The following is a 27,458-nucleotide window of genomic DNA, read 5'->3' on the forward strand; positions in this document are numbered from 1 at the left end:
TATGCTGTGGTGAAAGTGTAGTGGAAACTATCTGGTATCTTGTGTGTTTGGTTATTCTTGAAAGCAAAAAGAGTACAAACTTCATTGGCACTCATTCTGATTTTTGCTGTAGTGTACTTAGCTGGGGACAGAGGTGGCATTTCTAATTGTCCTCTCCCTGTTTGTAGGAAGCAGAGTGGGTCATGAGGCAGCTTGTAGTCTTGGATCTGAGAAAATTCCTATAGATTGAAAGAGCCAGTATAAGCCAGCCCTAGACAGCTGGTGACTATGCAAGGTGCTCTTACCACTTCTGTTAGACTGCTGAGAAGATTCGTGTATCTTGCATGAAATAACCTCAAACATTTCTTCAATGCTGAGGAGCAGAAGCATGCTTTGTCTCCTGTCTCCGATATTTCCAGATTACACTGTAAGGTAAGGACAGAGAATTTCCTATTCCTAACAAGCAATGACAGAACAAGCAGAGAAGGAAAATTTCCAGTTTAGCTAAATTAAGATCACATGATATTTTGCTGTTGTGCTAACTACCAGCCCTGCAGATGTTTCCTTTCTTTCCAGTTTAAGGATGTAGCTGTTAAGAGGGGAGGCTTTTGCTAATGGGTCTATAAGAAAACAAGGAAGCTCTCAATTTCTTTTTGTTGTTAATGTTTTTCTGACTGAATTTAATATTATGATCTCCACGTTGTTGTTATGAATAACAAAAATCAAGATACAAACAAAACACATCATGAGAATAGTTTGCATCTCTGTCTTGTGAAGTTTTTCATTATATGCTTTTTACTTTGTGTCTTAGTGCTCTTGCATGAAATGGGCTGTTACTCTGTGGCAGTATAAATTATTTTCTGAACTGAAGTGCACTTAATTAACTTTGTAAAGAATCCCAGTCAATTAGTACACTTCTTAGATGTGTACAAGCAAATATATGTATATATATGTACACACACAACATAGTATACTTAATTTTGTGTGTATATATGTATATGAAACTAAAATAGACATATGGTAGATGAATGAATTGAAATATGCTACACTTGGTACTGTCTAGAGTTTAAAGCATTGTTCAAAAGGTCCAGCTATTGGAACTACTGTATGAGAAAACCAAAGCTTGTGCTGTCTCGAAAAAGAAAAAAGTTACTTTAAGTCTAGGCAGCACTTAGTAAGTTGGTATTTTCCTTACTTCGAAGTAGAAAAACTCTTTCTTAATCTCACCTGGCCTGGGAAGCTGAAAGCTGCTTTCGTTGAAGCAAGTATGTCTAGCTAGGTGCAGTTTGTAGAACCACTTGGGGTGTTACTGCTTTTAATGCAGAGCCAGGTAAACTGAAAAATTTTCAGTTGAACAGACACATGGAGGGGGTATTTTTGAAATCATCCTTGCTGTAGATTGCCTTCAGCTTTTCTTTTTGGGTCTTGTGGTGAGACTGACATGAGCACCAACTGCTTTACAGAGCAGCCTTTCATGTGCAGTAGAGTGCAGTAGGCAAGTGTGAGCTGTGTAGTAATAACATGCACACATGGAGGTTTTTACTGTTTGTTTTCTGTGTATGCCTTGACCTTTATGAGAACTGAAGTCCTTTATCTTGAAAATGCTGTTTCTCCTTTGAATGACTGTGTTTACTACAATGCTGGTACTACAGAAGTAGACAGAAAGTACACAGAAACATGTATCCCTCTGTCCTGCTTCCAAGCCCAAGCCAGCTCTGTAGCCTGCATGGTGCTTGATAGAATTTTATGTTTCCTTCCCTGTGCCTCCCAGCCATCTGCCATGCTGGCACAGATGCATGGCTTTTGAAAGGTTGCAGATTTCCCACTTACTTCATGCACTGAGAGTAGTTATGTATTGCCATCTTAGTTGCCTTTCTCCTTACCTGGTCTTAGTTTAAGGATATGATTTATGTATTTTATTGAATTCATGTATTCAGTCCTGAGATGCACATCAGGGTTTGGTGTCCTCGCTAACCTCTGCTGCAGACAAGCAGCTGCTGCATTTGTTACTGAGCTATACCAGCTTCTATTCCATCTGGGTGAGATTCACAGTCCTGAAAGACAGGTAGGTTTGCTCCTAGGATGATGTCCTAACACATGCCTGAATTCAGTTTGGTTAGTCCACCTACAAGAACCCAGGCTTAGTGCCATAATGGTGTATTAAAGTGATAAGAGGTGAGCTCCTGTGAGGGACTTGCCTAGACTGTGGTCACTCCATCAAGGGATACTCACATCTTTATTGCTTTTCCTTGCTCTGAATTGTCTCACTGTGGGTCTCTGCAAGACCCATGAGGGGGCTAAGAGAGGGAGGGCAGCTCATGGAGACCACCTTGCTGTTGCTGGTAGCAGCTTGAGTCCCACCTCACCAACCCAGGTGAGCAGCAAACAGGAGGAATGGCATTGCCTGTCTTCCCCTTAGTCTTATTGCGATCACTAATAATCTGTTTTCCTGTTGTTTGATATTGAACCATTAATTGTAGTGAAAGTCTCTACTTGTAGTCATAAAAGATTTGCATCTTGTTCCTAGTGGTAGTTGAATTCATAGTTTGTTTGCCTCTATTGCCCTTTCCAGTTAGTGCATGCCACTCAGCTGCAATACAAGAGAAATGTTAGTGTTGGGGTGTCAGCAAATATGCTGCTCTTCATGCATGGATTGCCCTTACCTGGTAAGGGATGGATAGGAACCCCAGTGATTCTGGTGCTTTCCCTGAGTTGGAAGTTGAAGTCTTCCTCTGGAAACTCTTATTTTTTGTTTCCCTTCCCCTCCTCCTCCACTTCACAAAGAACTGTAGCATGGAAGAAGAGCTGTGTCCCCAGTTCCAAAACCAGACAGCAGTGACCCCGGGAGGGAGGGCCCTGACTAGACCAGCTTTTTCTGTCTCTTTTAATCCTATCTACTGATGGTTTTATGTGTGTGGACTCAGGCTGTGTTTTATCTCCGCATCTCATCTTGTGGTGAGTGTGGTTCTGTAGCTGTTTGATCTTTTAGAGCTTTGAGGGTTTGTTTACATCTGCATCTCCAGTTTCAGGTGCTTCATGGTGAGGCAGCCTCCTCTTGGTAACTACTGAAAACAGGCTCAGCAGTTACAACCACTGAGCAACCAAATCCTTCCTACAGCTTTCCTAAATATATAGCACTGAAGTGGCCAGGATACCTTCTGTCTCATGCTCCAAGGGTCTCGCTACCAGTAAGAGATCTGTTGGGTGGGATCCATTTCCCTGTGGCCCATTCTACAAAGAGGAATGGGCCACAGGGAAATGTGGCCCATTTAGAGATGTTCTGGGGTAGGAAACTCTTGTGTGCTTCAGTACATCTGTGCCTCAAACTGTCTGATTTTTCTGTTTGGGTAATACTCTTTAACAGCGTCACTCTGTAGATAAAGGCTTTCTCAGTGGAGTGAGCTAATTTCACTTCTGTGTATCAGCACATAGTAAATGTCAGCAGTCACATAAATATATGGCTGGTACTGTTAGGTTGAGTATATTGTGCTGTGAATCTGTATTGCATTTTAGTTTCATGTTGAGATTTCAGGTCATTATTGGATTGAGGGAAACTTACTTTTAAATTACAGTGATTCATTTCTGCTTGGCAAATTTCACTTTGATAGGTGTTGATTACATTCAGCCATGCCCAAGTAATGTTTGTATTTCTAAAAGGTAGACAAGAAAAAGGATGTACTTTTGGATTGAAGTAGGTAGAGCATGTAGGTAGGAACAGTTAATTATTCTTTATTATCTGTCATCAGCTTAAATCTATACGGAAATTTAACATTATTCATTTTTTTTAACCTTGTTGCTTGCTTAGTGTGACGGGTGACACTGGAGTAGCATGCAAAAATGAATGCTCCAGTTTGACACTAAAAAATACTGGAACATTTGGGATATTTGTTAATTAACTGTGTACGTTAATTTTGATGTTAATAAAGAAGGGACAGCTTTGATATTATGCATGCACTGCTGCATTCATCTTTGGAATTCAGCTGAGAGTTTTTTAACAAGTCTAGCATGTACAGCTGTTAAATACTCAGTGTTTTTCTCATGTTTTTTGGTTTGGTTATTTTTTTTTTTGGCCTCTTGCTTTCTGTGGATTCTAGATGCCTTTTTTTTATGGTGCCAGTTGCCATCCACAATCTTACATTGAGGATTTTTACAGATTTCCTCATATCTCACAAGTTTGGCAGACTGATTTCTGACCATCCTTGTGGTTTTGGAGAACTCTGTTGATTATACTCTGTAGCCATCTTTCAAGGACATAAAATGATGAAACACTTCTTTGAGGGGAGGACACTACCAGTGTATATGCTGACAGGTTTTATTTCCTGCCTGAATTTCTGTCTCTGTCAAAATCCTACCTATTCAGGGCAAGATTACAAATTTTGGTAAACATAAGAGTCAGTCAGAAGTTTAGGCAAGTTGGGATTGGACACAGAAGCCTAAAATTATTTGGGTTCGGGATTTTCTGTGTTTGGGTTTTCCTGCTGGTCTCTTTGCAGTGATTTGTTTTCAGTAAGAAATAAATGTATTTTCTGAGGCTAAAAATGATGGAACTGATTTATTTGTTTTGAGAAGAAGGGTGTGTTCTGAATACCAGGAAGATGGATTTACTTAATGTCAACTTTGTGTCAGTAATTACTTTTCTTCAGCTGGGAATAACTTCTGTATAAGACGTTGTTTGTGCATTCCAGTTTGATTTAAAGATACATTACAAATTACCTCACTACATCTTTAGACTGTTTCAGTACATGATCATAGTATTTGACTTTATAAATGTGGCCTATTTCACTTGAAATTTTGGTTTATTAGCTTGAGGACTGAAAGAAAGACTCAATTTACACCTTGTGGGAGTGATCCTGCTTCTCAGGTGCTACTAAGATAAAATATGGTCTTTGTATGCTCTATATGCCTTCCTATGCTGCAAATAAGATGTAGATAATGTATCTCAGAAAAGGTTGTATAATCTTTTATATGGCTGCCTTGTAGGTAATTTTTTTTCTATATATTCTGTAGGCTTAGCCAGAAAAAGACCTTTTTATTTCTTCTTTGTTAGCTTTTTAAAGAATCTATTTTGTTGTCACATTAAATAAGGCAAGACTGTCCTAGAAAAGCCTTTTTCTCTGCAATAGCAGATATTTACCAGGGCAGTTAGCTAAGTGATAGTGACTGAGTACAAAAATGGGGAAAGCAGATGACCCTATACAAGAAATTTCCCTGTTTTCAAGTCAGTCCAGCTATATTAGAGCATTTGGAATATCCTGTCTGTGTCTCAGGAAGATTTTAGGGATTAATAACTATATTTTTTCCTCTGGCTTATGTCAGCAGTTACTGAAAAGCCCTAAACATCATACATACGATGGCTGTTGAATCAGTAAATCGGGTAACATCAGCTCATTTTCTGTTCAGCACATGTCTCAGTCTAGCTGAACGGCTGTATCAGGTATCACTTTTCTTGGTAGACAAGCTAAAAGTTGCACATTTGCTAGGTGCAGCTGAAGCAGGTGCTGCTTAGCACAGGCTGTCTCCATGTTGTGACTGAGGTACTGATAGATAAGTCCCCTGGTTGGTCTGGTGGGTAGGGGAGAGTTGGGGATTTTTTTGTTTGTTTTAGTGCTTTTTAAATACAAATGTAGGCTCTGAAAAATGTAGTGTGGGGAAACCCTTACATCTACAATGAGAATTTTATTTACGTAATTGATTTGTGAAGCCATACCATTTGTATGGTAAAAAAACATAAACCAAAACAGTCTAAAAAGGTAGCAAATCTGGATGCCAGTCCCATGCTCCATTTCTTTAGGAAGAATTTTGAATTTGGGTACTGAACACAAAATAAAGATAGAAATTGATTGCTTGTACAAACTTTAAAAGGGCTTGAATGATTTTTCCAGAATAGATGGTACAATGTATCAATTACTTCTTGTGTTCACAATTTTTCACCTATGAAGGCAGTGTTCAGAACTTAGACCGTACCTGTTTATCTGTTTAGACAAGATGACTTTTTATAGCTTCGATTGCAGTTGCCTTCAGCTGTCATGCAAGGATTTTTAGCTTGTACAGAACTGTACATTGAGGTATGTAAATTCACCAGAAAATTAAAAATTAGAGGGGCTTTAGAGAGCGTGCAGGCTGGATGTGTTAGCTTTTTTAGTTGTTATTTTAGACTGATATAATGGGAAACTATTGCTTTGAGACTTACTTTTAATTTGAAATAATATTGTTTACAAACATAGTGCTACTTACTGATTTCACATAATTCTGTTACTGCATGTTAAGCTGCCAGTGATTCATGTAGTTTTTTATAGTGCCATCTGATTTTTCATGGATGCTTTCATTGCTCAGAAAGAAGGGTTAAATACAATATTAAAAACAAGGTTTACATTTTACAGTGCGTTTAAGCATCTGTTGTATGTCCTTGCAATTGCATAGAACAGGAAATGATGCTTTGAGATACTTTGTGCAGAAACCTTGTACAAAAAATTCCCCAGGGAAATGATGCTTGAATCATTTTTAGTAGCCTGGGATTCTTCAGTCCTTGAACTCGATTGTATGCATTCTGACTTAGATTTTGAGGACTGAATCTATAGAGAAATAAACATACAGGTCTTTAGTAAGGACTATGGCACAATGATCTTTGGTTTGTTAGATCTTACATGAAAATGAAGCATTCATTTCTCATTTCTTGTAATGCAAATGACTCTACCCAAAAGACAGATTCTCTTATGGATACGAGATACTTATGTATTTGTAACTTGGTATTTGATTTGCAAGGAGAACTGTAGGGACTTTGCCTTCAGTAGTATATACTTGTCTGTGCTAAACATCATCTGTTTCTTGCTTGCTGTCTTGCATCCTTGTTTTGTTTATGTATTTGAGAACTTCTCTTGTTCCTTTTTAAAGCTTTTTCTGGCAAGGGATATTCTGGTGTGTGTGCTGTGGTTGGAAGTGTCAGAGGGTTACTGAACAGATGTTGATTCTCTTTGTAAATCAGATTCTTGCTTGATCGAAGTGGTGCTTACAGTTGCTATTACTGAATATGTCTCACATTTATTACTGATACTGCTGGCTTTTCCTGTTACCCTGTTGGCAGACCTTGCAGGGGGTCCAAGGCTGGCATGAAGTTCACCTTTCCCTTTTAGTGTGCTTTTTAAAGAAATAATTATTTGACTGTAGGTTTATGAGTAACTTCTGTTTCAGTAACTTGTGAATGCTAAACATTTAATTGAAATTACAAGGAGATTAGAGGTTCTCTTGTTACACTGAAATGCTGCAACTCCTGTTTCTAAAAGCTAGTGAAGTTCTCTGTATGGGTCTGTTTTGAACTGAGGTTGCAGTACTTCTGTATGTAAATTATAGTCTTTAGTTGTTACACATATTAAAACTACCTTTTGAATAATTAAGGAGGTTTTTGTTAGAATAAAGATGGAAGTATATTGAAGACTTAGATTTTTTCAGTGCTACATTTAAGCTTGCTGTTTACCTATTTCTAACTATGGATATTTGCTTATGGATATATTTCAATATCTGTGGTTGTTGGATCATTTGAAACTTTGCATCATGTGTTGTGTATAAAAATCTGAGAGAAGAAACAAAAGGTTGCAAGGGAATATAAAATAGATGGGTTGCTGTGAGTCACTTGATGGAGGAAATCACTGTCATTTTTTAGAGGCCAGTGATATTTTTCTTACTAGGAGCTATTTCTTTTGCCAGTTTACTCGGATCAAGATGTTCTTACTGGCTCCAGTTTCTGCATGTGTCCTGAGATTAAAAGCCTGAAAAACGACATTTATATGTGCAGATCTGATAAAATGCTCTTGTGTTCAGAAGCTGAACAGAGTGGTTAGGAACACCTCAATAACAAACTCCATCCTTAGGCTAAAGGATTATGTAAATTTTACTAATCTTTGCATTGTTTGAACTTCAAACTCAAGTCTCTCATCTTGGCAGTTCTGCAGTGCTCACTAATTTTTTGTTCATTAGTCATCTAATTGCAGAGTCTTCTTGGTTTCACACTAGTGCTTTAAAACATGAATGAAGATGATAGATGGGGACAAACTAGGCTGAGATGGAGTCCTTGATATTTATAACTGTTCTTTCCAGAATCTGCCATTAATTCTTCCAGGCTGTTTGGAAGAGCAGGCTGTCAAGCTGCTCTGGTTTCTCCATATTTTCTTGTTCCTGAAGCAGCTCCATTTCTTGGCTTGGCTGCAGTGTCCATTTGTATATTTTTTTTCTTGCTGAAAACAGGGTTGTTGGAGGTAGGGAGGCTGGTCTTTGGAGCACTTCCTGCTAGTATTTGCTGGTTCTCCCTGTTGGACAAAAGCAAGATGTGGGTTTCTGAGGACAGACTGTAGCATCTGTGGACAAATGCATTGTGTTTTACATACCTGAATGCAAAATGTTGTTCTCGTGGATTAACTCTCACTAAGGAGCTGCAGTGTTTTCCTTGTAGTAATGTGTTGGTCTCCTTGTGGTTAGAGTGGAAATGCTCTGTGTTCTCTGTAGATGTTGGTTGTAGCTGGCTGAGTCCACTTTGCCAACTAGCACTGCAGTTTGAGATTCCAGCTCTAAGACTGAAGCAAAAGAGATTATTTTGGAGTAGGACAGGGAGAAACTGAGCAGTAAATTCTGGCACTGATCAGCCAGTTGCTGAGCCACAGCAGCAGAGCTACTGGAGGACAAGAAGACTATTATTTCTGTTTGAATACCCTTTGAATAGGCTATAGGCTCTGGTATCTAAATTTGTTTCACGCATCGTTGAACTAGAATCTTTAGAGGAGGGTCATAGAATTTTGCATGCTTTCTTTGTGTCTCCTGCCTTTGAGTGCTAGTGTGGCACTCACTTAGAAAGTTGAGATGGAAGATTTTATATAAGGCAGAGAAAGTAGATATTTTATTGTGTTGCTTGAGTCATAGGTATATAAAATTACCCATAAGAAAAAAAACCCCAACCAAGATTGCTTATTTCTGTATGAGAGGAAGGATTGCAGTAGGACTCTAAAAGGAAAGGAGACTTTTTACTTTTGTGTTTAGAATTTGCATACTGAAATGTTCAGAGACAATAGCTAAGGATGGAAAAAGCAAAGGTGAAGTAATAGATATGACTAGAGAAAAATGTCTTGCTGGAGAAGTCTAACCAATTGCATGTTCTGTTTTACTTGTATTAAGTGAGGAGGTAGTAGTTAAGAAAGTCATCCCTGAATTGTGTGGGAAGGAGAACTTTGTTTTGTACCTGTGTATGTGAGATACGTACAGCCAGAAATGGGGTCCTGGAAGTCACATGTTTATCTTTAAATAGAAGGCAAATAAAACATGCAAGCTGTGTGCAGTTCTTATGGTTCCTTCAAGTCTTTCATTGTTGAATGCTGATTTTTTTAGTATCTAACCTCATTGAAAATTTAAGTGTTATTCTATATGCAGTATGACCAGAGATGCAATGGTGTAAAGGGTGCTGCTTTAGCATACACATTTAAAAGTACTAGTGATCATTAAGTTATTTTGGTTATGGGGGGAGAAATTCTATTTTCAAGTGTACAGACATGTCTGGGAGTTCTTACTCTTGTTTTCTTTCTATTTTGCAATGATCCAAATTCAAACTCCTCTCTATCTTTTTCTCTTTTAGGCATCAAAAAATAAAGATGGCAAAGAGCAGAGTGAAGCTATATCACCATCGGAGGAGGAAGAAACTTTCTCTTGGCCTGGTCCCAAAACTGTCGTGCTAAGGAGGACATCTCAGGGTTTTGGCTTCACCTTAAGACACTTCATAGTTTACCCTCCGGAATCTGCAGTTCAGTTTTCTTTTAAAGTAAGTGGAATTAATAATGAAACCCTTTATATAAAGCCTTGTACCTTTTAGGGTCATAAATTCCACTTACTTGAAAGTAAATGTGTTTATAGATCTGTCTTACACAGATGAAAGATCCCCTTGTAAGGTGGGTGGGGTCATGACATTGTTTAATAGCTGTTTGCTGTCTGTTCCAATAAAATGGAATTGACTGAGTTTGTCAGTCAAAAATAATTGTTATGGATAATTAGAAAATAAGTATCATGGATAGGAACAGTGGTCATTACAGAACAGGTAAGTATTTCTCTGTAGATTCTTTTTGCCCAAAGCCAGTGTCATTACTTAGTCTGTACCTGTTCTGAAGTGTAGGTGTGAAGGGTAGGACGTTTGGGTTTTGTTGCTGTTGTTGTTCCTCTCCCCAGTTGAAGTTTGTCACACCATTGCATTAAGAGATGAAGAAGAATGTTTGTCTTGGTTTGTAGCTGAGTATCCTAAACTCAGTTGTATATTAGAAAGACAGACTATGTTTCAGTGTTACATTCTTTCTGCTGAAAAGAGGATCTGCAGTTGAGATGAATACAAACAAGATATATACTGGTCTCCATTAAAAGACAACTTTCTTAAAGTATTTTATGTTATTTATATTTAAAACAAGAATATCTGAATGTTAAGTAGCTAATTGGTCTTCCTTGTTCAAAGCATGTACATGTTTTTTTTATGACTGAAGCTTTTGAAAGTTGCTGAGATATGGGGTGTTGAGAAAAAGTCCATTTAAAAATGAGAGGAATTTGAAAATTGAGAGAGGCTATTTCTTAGTGAGTTCAAATAACATTTGCTAATTTTAAAGGCATCAAGTGTAATAGTTTTCATGAGCCATGCTACCCCTCAGTTTTGCTTTTGCTTTTTCAGTTAGGCAGAAGAATAAATTCTTACCAAGCTGGGGAATGGGTGGTGACACTTTCTGGAAAGAGCAAGAAGTGAATTGACTCATGTGTCTCTGCAGGTGTCTTTCAGTAAAGTTGTCTGTCTTTGCCTGCCCTTGGTGGCTGTAAGATTTCTTTTGAAGTAGAAAAAGCTTTGCAGAAGAAAGTTGGCACATTTTTCCAGTTTACCTCAGCTATTCAGACTTCACTTGAGTGCCCAAATTTTGTTCCTTGACAAGGAGTGACTGAAGTTACATGGAAGTAAAACTGTTAGCAGTATCAGGTGATCCCAACATTGCTGTCGTTGAGCCCAGGTAATAGCAGTCTCTGGTTGAATTCAGTGTGAAACAGAGGAAGGAGGGTGGGGAAGCCTTAGCCTTGAGCAGAAGAAATTACATGTACTTGTTAGCATCTCTCAACAAGAGCCCCTGTTTGTGCTGAGGGTGAAAATAAACAGCATAAGCAGGATTAGCCTCCTTAACTAAGAAGTGACTGGATATGTTCTGGGAAAAAGCCATCACTAAATGTCTCTGAGGGAGTCAATATGTTTTTCACATGCAAAAGGAGACAGGCATAAGGGAAGGGCATTATAAAAATGAAATATCAGTCCTTCCTCTCCAGTTCATGTTTGATGATTTGAGATACCCAAGCAGTTCATAGTGAGCCCAGCACCTTGTCTTGAAGCTCTTAACTCCCTCTTTTTCTGCAAGAGAGATCTTCATGCCCTAATTTTTTTCTCTCTTTCTTCTCTGACATGTTAGAATCTGGTTCATTCCTATTTCTGTCTGATTTTGAAAAGGAAATAATGAGATGATTGGATACTGTAACACCTTTATTCATGGATTCAGTTACATATAAAGATGGTAAAGTTCATTTGGACAGAGCTCTTGTCCTGAGCTGTTATATTGACCTGTTATAGTTATATTCATTAACCTGAATGGTTATATGCTGTTCTCTTCCTTTTAATGTCCATGAGGTGAAGCAGAAAAAAAGTACAGGTGTTACTACTGATGAGTATTCATAAGGTGGCTTTTGTAGAAATTTATGTACCTGAGTTACGGTACAAAAGAATGAAGTTCACCTATTGTCAGCCTGATCTAATATGAGGCAAATCTGATTTCTCAGCTGTTCAGCAGGATCTTTGATCAGATAAGGTTACCAGCTAATTACAGTCTCTGTCATTGATTGTAAGCTCAAGTATCAGTCCTCTCTCTTTCCTCATTGATCAAATTTGTAAGTGCCTCAGAAGTCACAGATGTTTCATTTTGCACTCCTGAAAGGGAGTATAATAACAATGAATATGATTTGGTTTTCTGCCTGTTTTTAATCTTGTAGTAGCCTTGTCCCTCCTTCACACCTGAGGATGCAGCCACTACTGATAAAAGACAGAGATTACAGCTGGATGTTGAACATGCCCTTTACATAACAGCTGGAGTCATTCAACCCTTGACCTGTTTCCCAGAGCCACAGCCCCTTTGTTATCACAAGTGCTGGTGCTTTCCCTCTAGATCAGTGCAGAAGTCTCTATTGTTTACCTGCAGGTAAAAAGCATTCTAGCTTCTTTAATTTTATTGTTTGTTAATTCCTCCCTGCCCCTTTCCCCCCATCCCACCAAGGTAAGCTTGCCCTACGATCTCTTAAATTTTACTGCAAATCAGCATAAACTAGTAGAGGTAGTGAAAAGAAAGAAAAATATCTAAAAGTGCTTTTGAACAATCTTTCCACATTCTTGTAGATGTATATGTTTTTGATTTTTTTTTTTTAATACCTCCTGTAGGTTCCCATTCAGAAATACTGATGAAAATGTCTCCATTCAAAGTTCTGCTCCTGTTGCTTGTGTTTTGCATAATTGAAAAAGCTATAAATGAGTCAGGTGGAATCCTGGTGGAAGAGGAGGACAAGATTCCTCACAAGGGGGAGCAGTAGCATCTCAAGAACATAGAGCATAATATTCTTAGCCTGCAGGGTGTGGTAAAGGTCATACCACAGCTGTATATTCCATGGGAATTGGAAGATAAGTTTTCTATATGCTGGAGGATGCTGCTATTTGGAAAGACACTGAGGTGAATTTCCTTGGAGGCAAAGAACTGCATGCCAGAGAATGTATTTGAGTGGAGAAGAGTGGGCATTACTTCATAAAATGTATCATCTGTTCTCTGGTTAGATGTATTTGAGGTGATGAGCTTTTAAATTTTGAGAAGTTCAGTGTTCTAGTTGTTAGTCTAATAAAACCTTTGTTCAATTGTAAAGCCTTGTTGTTTATTGTCTGAAGAATTCGCTGCAAGGAAGGACATCTAGGCAGATCTGCCTCCAAGATCTGGCTGACTGCTCTGAGTCCTAAAACACTCTTGTCTTGATACATAAACTCCTTATAGGTCTTTGGGTGATTCTTTTATTAGTGACATCCTTTCCCTATGTAAAAATGATTGGTTATGATCAATGCAGGGAAGTGTCTGCATATTTTAAAATGGAATGCTAGTATGTTGCATTTTGATTATTTATATTTTTATAATATATAAAAATAAAATATTTTAATGTCTAATTCATTTAGCATTCCATATGTATCTAGTAGTGCAGGTCTAGGTCAAATTCAGGGTATTTTGCTAAGTTCTACTGTCTTTTCATGGTTCCTACATAAAACAACTATTTAAGTACAAATCAAGGGTCTCTTTCTCACCTTAATTAACTAACTTATAAACACTGTGATAGGTTGTGGAAAAAACTGTTGTCTGGTCAGTCTCTTGGGAAGGACAGCCCTGTGTGAAAAATGACCTTGAAAATTGAGGGTGTGATTTGGCACATTTCATTTTGGCAGAAGTACATGTGCTGCTGTGGGGGACACACACCAAACTGGGAATAGCTACACATTCAGGAATGACCCATTTATGTATTGTGCTTGCCTCCTTTCCCTTAAGAAAGTGAATATGGAATTGGTAGAAGATTTCTTAAGCTAGCATTGCAAAAAGCAAGTGTTGTACAATGCCTTTAACATCAGGTGTTCATTAGGATTTGTTAGAAACACACAGTTTCTGCATGTGATGTTTGTTCTCCCAAGTTCATTTGCCTGAGAAGCAAGTAAGTGATAAATTCTTCTTGTCAGGTATGGATTCAGCATACACTGACATTTTGCTGTGTGTGAGGGGTGAATGTAGGAGGGAAAGCTGGCTTCAAAACACTTGTGTTATAAAGCATTCATTCCATTTTTCAAAGCCTGATCTCATTGGCTTGATACCATGAAAAAATAATGTTTTGCAGCTGTCTTTGGTGACAGAACTTTCCATGACCAGTGACAAAACTGACAAAACCCACTGCAGTATTTCATAAATTATGGTATTTCTACATTGGCTAAATTTTATCTTAAAAAATATTTGTTATATAGCATCAAACCAAGTAGCCTCCCATACATGTAACTCAGATTTTTCAGATTAAGAGTTCTAATATTTCAAGTCCTTAAGATGTCTTTTCACTTGACAGATAGGGCCACAACTCAGAATGTGAAGAAGTTACCCGTGTCTAATTCTGGGCTGCTGATTGTAGTTCAAAACCAACTGACTATTAGACAGAGCTCCAAGAATAAGCAGTCATGGTATTTACCTTCTAGTGTGCCATTTTTACCAAAGTATAGAGCAGACAGGACTGTCCAACTTAGAGATACCCTGTTTGGGCAGCAATAACAATTATCATGGCTTTTTAAAAGTAGACTATATGCTAGATTTTTGTTAATTCCATGTTTTGGGTTTGGGAGAGTTCTTTTATTCTTTATTTCTTTGTCCCTTAAAGTTATCTTTCAAATATCTTTCAAAGCTCCAGCAGAACTTTGTATGCCTTGTAAGAAATTTCTTGCTGCTAGGACAGACTTGTCTTTTCTTCACCATTATACAGTGTTCATATCTGCATCTTATTTCCTCTCTTTCTTCAAGTCTTTCTCTCTTCAGTGGATTGCTCAGATCAGTGTGTAGTTGCTTGAGCTTATATAATTTGAAAAACATAGTGATTTTGCTTTAAATACAAAATAACTAGAAATTTTGAGTTAGTCCATCTAAAAGTAGGAGGAAATATCCAGGTGAAAATTATTTCTGTGGTCATTTGCTTGCTCCTTCTTTCCTTCAAGACAAAGCTGTTCTAATTAGCTGAGTAGTTAGAAATATTTTTCAAATACTGCCTCTTAGTCTCAGAAATCGTATTTGATTAAGTATTTATTACTATATGAAGTTTAGAAAGCAAGCAGGTATTTTCCTAGTTAGATAATTTTGCTGCTTAAGTGGTATAACTTCGTAGGCAAGGTTAACCGTGATCTTCATACCAAAATGTTGACAAGAAAGTAACATAAGTAACATATATATATATATATATATATATGTATATGTATATAGTTTAGGCATGCCATTTTCCCCCAGTACTTTCCAGATGTGTGATTTTTGGGATCAGTGAGCAAAGGAGACTCTTCAAGGTTGTTACTAAGTAGTGTTTGGGGTACATCTTTTGCTCTCCTAGTAGTAGTAGTACTGAAGGCAAAACAAACTTGCTTCAGTTTTCAGGAAGCTATTCAGACATTGCTTACAAAATATTTTGTATCTCTTGCACGTGTAGGTTTAAATGGTGAGGTGATTAAAGTGTAACCTTTCCTGCCTGGCTTTCAGGGTGAAACACGCTTGCAACAACGGATTGCAGTATGAGGCTTCATGGTAGTATTTAATGGGATTTAGTACATTTGTTTTCATATAATTCTGTTCGTGTTGTTTCTGTGGGAATGTTTCATAGATTGTGATTAGTTGTCTTCAAAATAGCTATTACTCTACATTCTCAGAATAAGAGCTTTAATTCTCTAAGTTAAAGAGTTGTGGAGAAAGTAGGAGGTACCAAAATACAGACTTAACCTTTACCAGTTCATTTCAAGTCTTTGTTTCTTAGAGCTGCCTATGCATTTTTTTTCCATTTATTGAATTTTTAATATGCACTCTTTCTTCCTCTTTAGGATGAAGAGAATGGGAATAGACAAGGTATGTCTTATTTTTACTGTCTTATAGATCCAGTATATTGAATGCTTCAGCTGTGTAATAGACTTGAATTGCTACCTAAGAGCTTGAAATTTAAAATCACTTCAGTGTGAACATCAAGCTCATTGATCAGTCACTTAATTCTAGGTTATGCCAGTCAGCTCCCCTCCATTTTCATGGCTTTCTCCCTCTCATATTGCCTTTGTCTGCTTTCTTTCTTAATTCACTTCATAAATGTATGTTTTATAAATTTATGCTAAATCTCCATCCCAGTTAATTGAAGTTTCTCTTTGGTATTTAGCTATTTTCTCATCCATGCTTCCTTTTTGCTGATATCTTACTTTTCCGTTAAAAGAGTAAAAAATAGGTTGATTTAAGGAAGATTGTTTCCAGCTTGGGAACCCATTCCCACTTTGTTTCCCCAGTCTGTCCTGATGGTGAGGTACAGGGGCACTGGGAGTGCCTCTGCAGGGTTCCCGTGGTGCTCTGCCTGCCTACCACAGCAGTGCAGCTGGCTGGGGGACAGCATGGGCTGAGTGCTGCTTCTGGTGGTGGCTTCTCATTTGCAGCAAAGCATGGGACCTGTTTTCAGTGTGCCTTTAAGTATCTCCTTTAGCTGGAAGAAAAAGATTATGTGAGAATTCCCATTTACTTTGTGTAGCTGTGATATATTAGAAGCATTGTGGGAAATATGAATTTATTCGAGCTTCCTTACTTTTCTCTTGGAAACAGATGGATTAATCCATTTCAGCCTCCTAGTTTTATTCAGCTGTCATCACCTGTGTGTTAAACAGTGAAAAGTTAATCTCTTCCTCCTTCTTATCACTCCCTAAACTTGAAGCATCCTTTATCTGTTTTGACTTACGAAAAGGCAGGTTCCTTTAGGGAGGGAAGGGAGTTGACTTTTGTGCCAAACCAGTGTGGAAGACACCACTTGTGGTCTAGAGAAAAAAAGTTCTGTGGTGTTCTTGTTTTTACAGGGAGACCTCAGGCAGCTAAAGATGTAATATAGGTCTGTTTATCTAAAATGTTATTTGAGAGGTATTTGTCAGTAGAGAAACAGCAGTGAATAAATGTTTGGTTCACTATGAGATCTGTCAAGGTGGAAAGAAGATTACTTTCTGGAAATTTTACGTAGCTTCTAAACCCATGAATCATAGCTCAACTATTGCTTATTTATAGCATCATGGTATGTTGTATCCCTTGAAATACAGATCAGAGGGCACAAATGCCCTGAAAGTTAACAACATTCTCATGAAGGAGACAAGGTTGGACTTGTCCCCCTGGAAAGAGAAGAAATGACTGTGAGGCAGAGCATGTAGATGTCAGTAAAAATTAACCTGCCAGTTTTGTGTATTAAACCTTTAAAAACAGCAAAATGGGGTGAAGTGTGTTAGACGCTTTCCTCCAGTACTTGACATGATCTTTGGGGGATATAGGGTGGATGAAACTCTTTATCTACATCGCTGCAGGTTGCCTCTTCCCAAATAAGTGGAGTAGGCAGCTTGTGCGGTGGAAGTGAGGACAAACGCATGTCTCATTTCACATGTTCGCAGCAGCGCTGTTTGTTCAGCAGCAGCAGCTGGGGCAGGAGTTCCGTGCAGGGTTATCCCGGGATTGCTGGAGCGCTCGGCCCCGAGCCGCTCCCGTGGGAACGGCGCGTCCGGGGCCGGACGCTGGAGCCACCTGGTGGCGGGTCCCCGCATTGCAGTAAGATTGGGAAAACGGGCCTCTGTGAAGCCCTGCCGAAATTATCTGAAAGCTCCCTATTGAGAAACACTTTTCTTTTCAAGTTTGTACGTGATAATTCACTTAATTCGCTTGATCTTTCCTTTCTGAAAGACTAAGCGAAGGGCATCCAAGCATTTTGGTTTTGTGAAGCAGTGTGTGCCAGTACAGAAGTGCCTTTTTTTGTGTCAGTTTTCAGTGAAAATTTATAATTATCTGCCCTTTATGCTATGCCCTTGTCATAGATTAAGCTTACATGTTAAAAATGAGGGTTCCATATCAAATTCAGCATTTATATATTTGATTAGGTGAGTGTGGATTATAGCATCTCTATTGCTTATTGCCTTTCATTGAGACCACTTGAATATTTTTCCAAAGGATCAAAGCACCTAATTAAGTCTAGAGGGCAAAAGATAAAAGCATGTACCCTATTTGAAGTATTCAAACAGTGAAAGAAATATTTTTATATATTTTAGGTTCTGGCATAGAATTCTAGTATATAGTTAGATCAAGCTCCTGGCTTGCATTAATCTTGCTTTTGGTAAGCAGTAAAGTTTCTAAGTGTTTATAATGAAAAGTAATACCAGTTGGTCCAGGAGAGCTCTTAACTAGGAATGACAGCAGAGGGAGATGATGGCCTAAAAGCAAGATTGGGTTGTCAGGCAAAGGAGTTAGGATGCTGTGATGAGGAGACACCTCATGGTCAACAGCAGGGACAGAAAGGGACCATCTCAGCTGTGCACATGAACAAGAGAGAGCCTACAGGACAACAGCATGGAGCACTTGTGCCTTTTCCAGGAGCTTGCTGAAGCCCCTGCACACCCACACAGAGGGTGGTGGGATATCAGGAGAGGGCCAGGGTGCTGCAGTGGATGAGTAGAGACACTTTGGGAAGAACAGGTTGGGAGACCATCGGGGTTGAGTTACCTTTGTGGTCCAGTTGTGAGGACAGCAGGGATGCGTGGAGCTCTGGCTTGGGATGGATGAGGAGCTGGCTTAGAGCCTGTGGCCAGGATTTGTGGACAGTGTTTTGGTGGGTATCTGCTGCTGCCCTCCCGTGGAAGAAGTAGCCAAGGCTTTCTTCAGTCAAGCCATGGAGGCTTCAAATATGCACATGCTGCTTCTTGAGGGAGACTTTAGCGCCCTGTAATCGCCTGGAAGGGCATCACAACAGATTTACCCTAAATATTTTGTAGTTATTATTTTAAGGTTATCAGTTCTTTTCCTACTTTCACTGCTCCAGGTTGTTGATCTTAAGCCAAGTAGCTGAAAGGCTTCTCTAACCAGGTGCATTTTATCAGAAGATACAGATTTTCCACAGTGGATTCATTGGTCACTGGTTGGAAACTTTTGTCAGCTTCTGCTTTCCAGAGAATCTCTGTTACACTGATCAGCCTGTATTACATTTTCTTGGAGTTGTTACTCCCAGAAATAACTTGGAGTATTTATTTTGTGTGTTTTGAGAGTGTCTTGCTGTCAGTTTGCCATTCTTCCTATTTTCTGGAGTTGCCCTCTTTCAATACTCATTTATTTAAGTGGTATCTCACAGATAAAAGACTTCCAGGAGAGCATATTAGGAATATTTGGAGCCAGACTGAAAAATACCTATACCTATTAAAAACCCAGCATTTTATTAAAAACTTGCACCTTATTAGGTATGTCAAGACCTAATGAGGAGCTGAAGGAAAAGTTCATGCCATTTGATTTGATTGTGCATTAAATGTTATTCTATATCTTGTTGTCCTTCAAACATTGCTTAAACTGTAAATGCCAAAACACAGGTTTTGTACATATGAAAGTAGTTTCTTATAAATTGTCCTAAACATGTTTTCCTTTAAAAAGTTTTGGCTTGGTTTTTAATCACAAAAGATTGTGATTAAAGTGAACAGTAATAAGCATAAAGTAATACACTGAAAGAAATTTTATCTTTCAATAGAACTAAGCTATTTTGTGTCTAACATAGTACCTGGGGATCCTATATCATTATAATCCAGTATCTTTTTTTCTTAATAATATGGTGTTCTTGCTTTTTGTTCTTTTATCTGTATTTCTATGTAGAAGTACCTGTAGCAACAAGGAGCTCCTTTTCCCATAAAAATGAAAGTCAACCTTGGGTGTATTATTCAGTGTATTTTTCTTTAGAGACCCAATGTGTTCTTGTTAATGAGACCTTAGACATGTTTTCACTGAGAAGTCAAGAACATTGAATTTTATCACCAGGCTTTTTTTTTTTTTTTTTAATGTGCCTGAATATGTATAAAAGTTTCTACCTTTCAACTGTCTATGCAAAACAGTTGCAATTTATTACCTGTCCTTCTTCAGCTCTGTGCAAGTCTGCTTTGGCAGGGTAGAGCCTTTGAGAGAAGGGTGGAAAAAACACAGGAAAAGGTTTTTTTTTCCTGCGTTACTGCTGCTTACATAAGGCCTGGAGGTTTTAATATTTCATTTCTTTTAACAGACTGTTGATTTGTGTAATGTAGTTTGTGTTCTCCCAGGATTTAATTTAATCCCATGTTTTTAACATCATGGTCTATCATCTCAGTCTGTTATGAAATAAACATATTGTGCCTGTGATGATGGGAGCAAGGTAGGTAAGAACAAGAGGATGAACGTGAAAGTAAGTATGTGGAGAGGTAATAGATGGCTGGGGTGTTAGGGTCCCAGCCATATGATAGTAGAAATAGGAGTAAAAGACAAGAGGTGTTTAAGAGTAGTGCTTAAGGACAGTGGGACAGTAAATTGCCCTTTTTTGTGGATTTTTGATCCAAGTTAATTTTTTAACAACTAACTGTTGAGAATGCTAAAAGAGGGCTCACAGTTTTCCACTGAGACCAGAGCCTGTTGATTTCTTGTTCCCTTATAGTACCTCTAGAATGTCTAATGGATTTATTTTCCAGCTTGTCACATGTATAATGTTCCTCAGTGGTTTCTGTTGAGTTCAAATCATCTTTGACTTTGAATAAAAGCATGAAGTGTAATTCCCAAGGATTTAAGGGAGAGTCCATAGATTGACCACTTGAGATAAAAATTGTATTGCTCTATGCTTATCTAATGACTATAGTAAATCCTCTAGACTAATCATAGATTAAATTTTAAACTTAAAAAGGTTTCATTTGAGAGAATTGAATGAAGTCATAGTAATGGCAAATAATGCAATGAGAACACAGTTTTGGAGAGTTTGTAACTAAGCTGAACCTGTGTTACATATTTTCCATAGCATTACCAAATTATTTTCTCATCTCCTCCCCCTACCTTGGCACGTAGATAGGGTTGAGGTTGTATTAGTCAAATGGTTTACAGAAAAGTAAGCAAAAGAAGAAACTGCATTTTGGAGTTGCCTAATCAAAATGTCAGAGGTGCTTTGAGAAATAAGAATGTATTTTTCCTGTGTTAGAGAATTGAATGCCAAGTGTTTTTCTGCTAAATGACTCAACAGCACTAATTTACTTATCACATTCTTTCAGAGACTCATCCCTGGCACTGTATTTCAGCTGGTGTTTTTCAGTTGAGTTGCTTTGAGCTTGACAGTGGGTGAAATAAGCTCTGTTGGGACTGGGCTTGAGACCTTTGGGCTCCTTTTCCAGAGTGGATTGCTAGTGGAGAAATGCTTACTATGTATGAAATTCACTTTAGAATGCAGATTATAATATGCAGAATGATCTGTAGTTGGCCTCCATCAGTTAGATGTAATCCTGACAGGTTTGTGATTTATATTTAATTAAATATAACCTTAGTTAATAAATGTAACTTCTGCTGTAGTTTCAACAACCTTTTTTGAGTAGTCTGGGAAATTATTAACAGGCTTTTGTTTGAATAATCAATTTGAAGCATTTGCCATGCTGTATCTGTTCCCCTCCCTTTGCCTGAAAGGCATCCCAGGAATCAGTGTCACTCAGCATTGTTGAACCAGTGGAGCTCAAATGCCTTGGATACCCAAAAGCATACTTGTAGATCTTCATGCTCAAGAGGAATGTTCCTCCTGCTTCAGTCAGAGAAAGATGTGCATAAGAGCCTGTCTTAATTGATTAATCTGAGGTGTTTCATGAGGCTGATTTCTTAAATGTAAAAGTGCACGTTATTCTTTTGCTATCTGCTGAGCATAGGGCTGGGAGTAAAAATGTTCTAGAAGAAGCTGTTTTGCAAACATGTGTAGACTTTATTGAATCCCTGTGTTATGAGGATTTCTGAGCACAGTTCAGCTGTCCTGAGCAGAAGAGGTTTTTTTTTCTCCCCTTGAGGAATAGGAGCAATGGCACGTTTTTAAGCAGTGGCTAGTTGGAGAGACTTTGTAAGAAAGTATGTACTATGCTGTGTTTCAACACTTGCTGGCTTGTCTTCTGCAGGTCAAAAGGAAGAGCTCTGTCAGCAGTAGCACTTTGGCATGAGATTGTTTTTTCTTTTTTCCTTTCCCATTCACAATGTCAAGGTTGTACTTTTCATAGTCCTTATGACTCAGATGTTTTAATCTGTGCTTTATATCAAAAGGTAATGACTTCAGAGAAATGAAGTGCTTGGTGCTATGTTGTAGTGTGTTGGTAGATTAGATAGCATAACTTATGCCATGTCATTTTGTTTTCCAGGTGAATCATAGAGCAGTACAGTAATACTATCTGGTCTGCAGGGAGTAATTTAAAAACTAAGTCATGGTTACTGCATTTGATACAATGCTAGTTATGTTCCTTGTAGCAGCTGTATTTCAAACTAGATTTTTAGGGGATTAAACTAGAATTAGCACCTAGATAAAATTAATTTCTATGTCAAGTTTGGGAGAGTTAGGAGAAGCTTTGCAGAATATCACCCCCCTGATGTAAGTCAGTTTTAAATGTTACCTAGTCTTAATTCTACTGTTCTGTTTAAAAGTAGTAGTATTTTTTTAAATATTTCCTTTTATCAGGGAGAGCAGTTTGAATTCTGTTATTTTGTGAATGTGATGGTTACTAGTGCAACATATTCCCCTCTGCCACTTGTGGCCTCTTAAACATTTGTCAGGAAAGCTTCCTTAGTACTTTGCAACGGGAGACTTGTTTTCTCCTGTCAGATCCAGGCAGTATAAAGGTTAGATCATGAATGATTCCATGATATGTGCTATGAATAAAGTCTTTATTTTGCAGTCACTTGAACAAAAGTTAATACAAGGTGCTACTTTTAGTTTCTAGATTTGACTGTGATTGCTGTGGTTATTGTAGGTGGCATATAGTCTCTGATGTATTAGAAGATTTGCATAGGATTATGAAAAAGCATTTGGCTTGGAAAAACCTTGTTTCAACAAATGGGTTTTCTATATTTGTCTTGCATTTGATTTACACATGTCAATGCTTCTTCAGGCTACTTTTTCTTAACTTTGGTTGTCTAGACTAAGGACCTTATTATTAAGACTCACCTGATTCCTTACTATCCTTGTTTAAGCCAATAAATGTTTGTCTTGAGCCTTCTTGGTACTTGGGGATTTATTTTTCTTTCCTTATTTCTGATGATGCTGAATCTCTGATTAAAAGTTCAGACACCAGTTTGCTTACTCTAAAGTTGTTTTTCATTTGGATAACATCATTGAAGGGAGCCATTGCACTGCAAGCAGTATTTTAGTTGTACTGTTGGCAAAACTACCCTCCTGCCTAGACAAAAACTTGCCTTTGAATCTATACTGACTGATGACCATTTACTCATGCTGCAAATTTTCATGTGCTTACAAAAATGATACAGGAAAGGACAATCTGATTGGCTTTTCAGTTTCTGATCAGTTGAGTTGTGTACTTACCAACTTTAGTTTCTTTTTTCTTTTTATTGCCCTAATGTAAGACTACATATCTCTTTATAGCTACATTTAAGGGGGAATGAAGTACAAATTAAGTTCTTTTTACAGAAACTGTGCTTTTCATCTGTGCTCTTTCCTTGCATATGTGAATGTGTTACTGGCAGCTCACACTTTGTTCTTTGTATGTGCATGATGTTTTATTTTTCATTTGTCATTGAAGATTTGGGAGAAATTGTTGTATTTGCAGGTAGCCTGCAATGTAATGCTCAATTTAAAAGTATGTTGTTTTGTTTACAAAAGTATGGACAAGGAGGAAGGAGGCAAATTCATATGCAGTAATGAGCACTGGAAAAGCACAAATAAGGCTTATATGTCTTTCAAACTAGAGGTCTGAGGTGCTTTTTCTGTTCTTTGTTGTATCACCTTGTCAGGAATTGCTGGCATGCTCAAAAAAATTGGTCTTTTCAGTATTAGAAACAAAAATAAAGAATCCTGACAGTATGTAGTGCTGAGCTGGAGAACTTAGTGTAAAACACTTGGCTGTGATAGTCTATTCTAGATTGTGGTGTTTGGGAGGTGGGCAGTTTAGGCTCTCATTTCTAGACAGCATCTTGCTTTTGCCTGATAATTGGGTGCAGACAGGAGTGCAGGGAGATTTAGGCATAATTAAATCAGAGTGTAGTGAATGTTAAATTTTGCGACATGAGGTGAGTTATTAGATAATCCATTTTACTTGAGATTTATTTCTATGATGATTGAGTACACATTTTCAAGATTTATTCCCCTCAGCTGGTCTGAAAAAGTACTGTTTGTTCTACTGTCAAAATATACTGCTTAGCTTTGCTTGAGTTTCAAACTCCAAGTATAAATGTACGTTGAGGTTATGTATTCAAGGAAGGTCATTTCTATGTTACTGATTAAAAAAGATTTGGTTTGTATCCAAATGTGTAGAAAGATCAAGGAGAAGTGGGAAACACATATTTATCTACCAGAGCTTGAGAATTCTAAGATTTCTTCTTGTTTCTACTTGTATTTGGATAGTGCTGAATTGTGAAATGAATGTGCAAATGCAATCAACATTTTGAACCTTTTATCCTAAGTTTTTCCCCTTAAATTGATTTTTAGTGTAAGTGGTTCATCTTTTTTAGGCAGTAAGAATGACTGTTTAATATAGCCTCCTTCTGCAAGTAGGACAAAGAGCCAAGTTTAATGTGCAGTTAGCTTTCTGAATTGATTGATAAAATAGCTGTAGAAATGTGAAGTCAGTTCCCATAATGTGCCTGGTGTAGCTGACAGGCAGGTCAGAAGTCAGATGTCAGGGAAGGCTGCTGTCTCTGGTCTCCATAATTTTGGCAAGTTTCCCTTCTTACTCAGAAGTGGGAAGTGTATTAAAGGAGTTCTTTGTTGCATAGTGAATGGGAGTAGCTTTATCTGCCTGACCTCTTGATTTGCATGTTCAGGTATGGACAAGGCATAAAGCAGCACTTGAGTGTTAAGCAAACTAGCAGTAGGTCACTAACATTTTTTTGAGAGTGTTTTATAAAGGAAGCTGAAGTGTGATGAATTAAATGTGCCATGGAAGCTGCATTACTTTTATTTTTCTGACCACTTTAGGAAATGTATGTGTCTTTAGTAAAGGATAAGTGGCAACACTGGGAAGGATGTTTGGTGGTCCTATAAAAGGTCATATTTTAACTTAATTCTTGTTAGCAGTTGAAGCAACCTTTTGTTCATGGCATCTGGGTAGATTAATCTTGGAGCTTCTCTAAACTTGCTGAGATGTTTCTGGCTTTTTAAAGGACAAGACCCATCACATGTTCAGTGTCTATTTAAATCTGCAGATTAAAAATGACAGATATTAACTTTGGCTCACAAAGAGCATTTTGTATGTCTTGTAGCTGTATCCTGCTAATCAAATTTTAAACTGAGCTGCCAGCTGGAGTTTCTTGATTTGTAATTCAGTTGCTTTATATATAGTATTTATCTGATTCTATCAAATAAACTTTTTGATTATTTGCTCCCAATCTGGAACTATTTTGAGAAGGCCATTTAGAGCCATATGAGCGAGCCATTTTGTTGAACTGCCTTATGGTAAAATGGCAACACACTGAGGATCTGCACAATAAAGGCATTAGGCTAAAACCAGGATCTGAAAAATTGAATCAGAGTCACAGGGTGGTCTGGTTTTTTGCAGTTTATTAAAGTTTTTCAAATGAACTTTGCCCACATGGAAACTGAAGAAAAAAAAAAAAAGAGGTTAAAGGGGCATCTTTTTAATATTCAGTAAATACTACTGTGATTTATTAAATGTTTTAGGTGGAATATTTAAAACTGTGGGGAAAGTACTTCTTCCAAAAGTAGGGCCCTGTGTGCCTGAGTCAAAGGCCAGCCATTTCAGAAATGGTTAGAACCTAATAATGCCAGTTTTAAGGAGTTTCTTTTATCAGCAGTGCCAGTTTTAGTCAATGCCTTTTTTCTCTCATGCTGTTCCTTCCTTTCCTGCAGTTTAAGCTCCTCTCTCTCTACTAAGCCAGGGTTTCCTGCTAAACTGGAGCACAGACCCAGCTCCCTTATTTTTGTGCCATGTCAGTTCCCTGGGCTGGCTCCTCACATAGCCTCCAAAGGTGACACTTCCTTAGCTGGGAGTATGCACCAGGGATAGAAACTGGAGCCAGGAGTTGGGAGTGGCCAATGCTGTCAAAACCAGCTCTGGCACTGTAAGACTCTGTGTATCTGGCTGTAGCCTTTCAGGTTCTGCCCCTGCTTCTGTGAGCACTGGACCATGCAGGCCCATAATGGATGCATTCATTTATTTATTTATTTTCATTATTTCTGGGTGGTTTTCTTTGTGAATATTTGGGTCTTTTGGGGGTCTGGTTTTGGTTTTTTGATTTCACTGGCATAATAATCCCATTGGTGAAGCTGTGTGCATGCTGTAAAATGGCTTACTCTGGCTGTGTGCAAATGTAGGACAGCTACACTGTGTTTTAGCCTGCTGTGTAACCGTGGAGTTTTTTGTTTGTTTTACTGTGCACACTCCCACCCTCCTCTCTTGATTTTCAGAAGCTGTGGCTACTTAGCAAAGAATTACTTAGCTTTGATGATAGGCGTGTAAAACCAAAAGCTGCCTGTGTTTCTGGAAGTATAGAACTTAAGTGTGTATTGAGAAAGCAAGAAAACACAGCTGTACATGGTTTTTAACTACTGTAGATTAACTTCAAATCAACTACTGTAGATTAACTTGTATATATACAGATAGATACAGATATACAGCATGTGCAGACAGACATATGCTGTGCATATAATTTGAATTATAAATTTCTTTTTGAACCTTGGTAAATCTTCAAGAAAACTTTTGACTTCATCTTGGAGTTTCTGAAAAACACTGTTGGAAAATCACTTCTGTGGTCCATGAGAACTGTAAATCAATATTTTTTCCATCTAAGGGAAGATTTTAAAATTTTGTTTTTCAGTTTCCTTTCATAACTGTTTCTGTGTATGTCTCTGAACACAGCAGGATTGCATCCCAAAGTATTTTAAAATTAAAACACTGTAATGCAGTATAATGAAATGCTATTAAGAGATATTCTTTCTTTCTCAGGAAAACAAAGAAATAGACTGGAGCCAATGGATACCATATTTGTTAAACAAGTTAAAGAGGGTGGACCTGCTTTTGAAGCTGGGCTGTGCACAGGTACTGTTCAATAGCATGTTTATGTACATGATGTAAACTGTACATGATAAAAATATGATTTAAGTTTGCTGCTACATAGTTCTATCTTCCCTTAAAACTTGTTCTTTCCTTTAGAAGCTTTTAAGTTGTCCTCCAGTGTTTTTCACTTAGAACCTTGTTTTGTTTATTAAGGCATCAAAGTCTTAGTCTTTTTGATACGCTGTCTTAAAGAGAGTAATAAAATATGTGAAGAAGAGGAAAAAAAGGAAAATAATACCTGGAAGCTCTTATTTCTTTGGTTTGGGAAAAATTAGTAGCCTCAAAACATTCAGGTCTTTGTACATTAAATACAATTTTTCTACTCTACTTCCTTTAAATCAAATAGGAACAGTCCAAGTCTCTGTTCTTCCAAAATTCTGTTCAATTGCTCATTTTATCAAACTGGAGAACAGAAAACATGGAGGTTTTTTCTGAACTGTGTCATACCTTTACTTAAGTGCTGAAAGAAAAAAAACAACCTGTATTAGAATAGAAAATATTACAGGTGATAAAGTTACATACATGGATGCCACTATGAACACAGGTTTTTTGAAAACGTGGCAAAACTTCTGTGGAAGGCTTGTGCTTGTGT

General features: G+C 37.8%; 1 protein-coding gene across 2 annotated transcripts in view; it reads left to right on the forward strand.

Moving 5' to 3' along the window:
- ARHGAP21 (Rho GTPase activating protein 21) overlaps positions 1 to 27,458 on the forward strand; it is a 111,642-nt gene that overhangs the window by 35,566 nt on the left and 48,618 nt on the right. For both annotated transcript variants that reach the window (XM_030239133.2, XM_030238987.2), the window contains exons 2-4: positions 9,593 to 9,775; positions 15,653 to 15,677; positions 26,756 to 26,848. In XM_030239133.2, the coding sequence (XP_030094993.1) occupies positions 9,593 to 9,775; positions 15,653 to 15,677; positions 26,756 to 26,848 (301 nt within the window). The remainder of the gene's footprint in view (positions 1 to 9,592; positions 9,776 to 15,652; positions 15,678 to 26,755; positions 26,849 to 27,458) is intronic.

This window comes from Serinus canaria, chromosome 2 (assembly GCF_022539315.1).
Source record: "Serinus canaria isolate serCan28SL12 chromosome 2, serCan2020, whole genome shotgun sequence".
Classification (NCBI taxonomy): Eukaryota; Metazoa; Chordata; class Aves; order Passeriformes; family Fringillidae; genus Serinus; species Serinus canaria.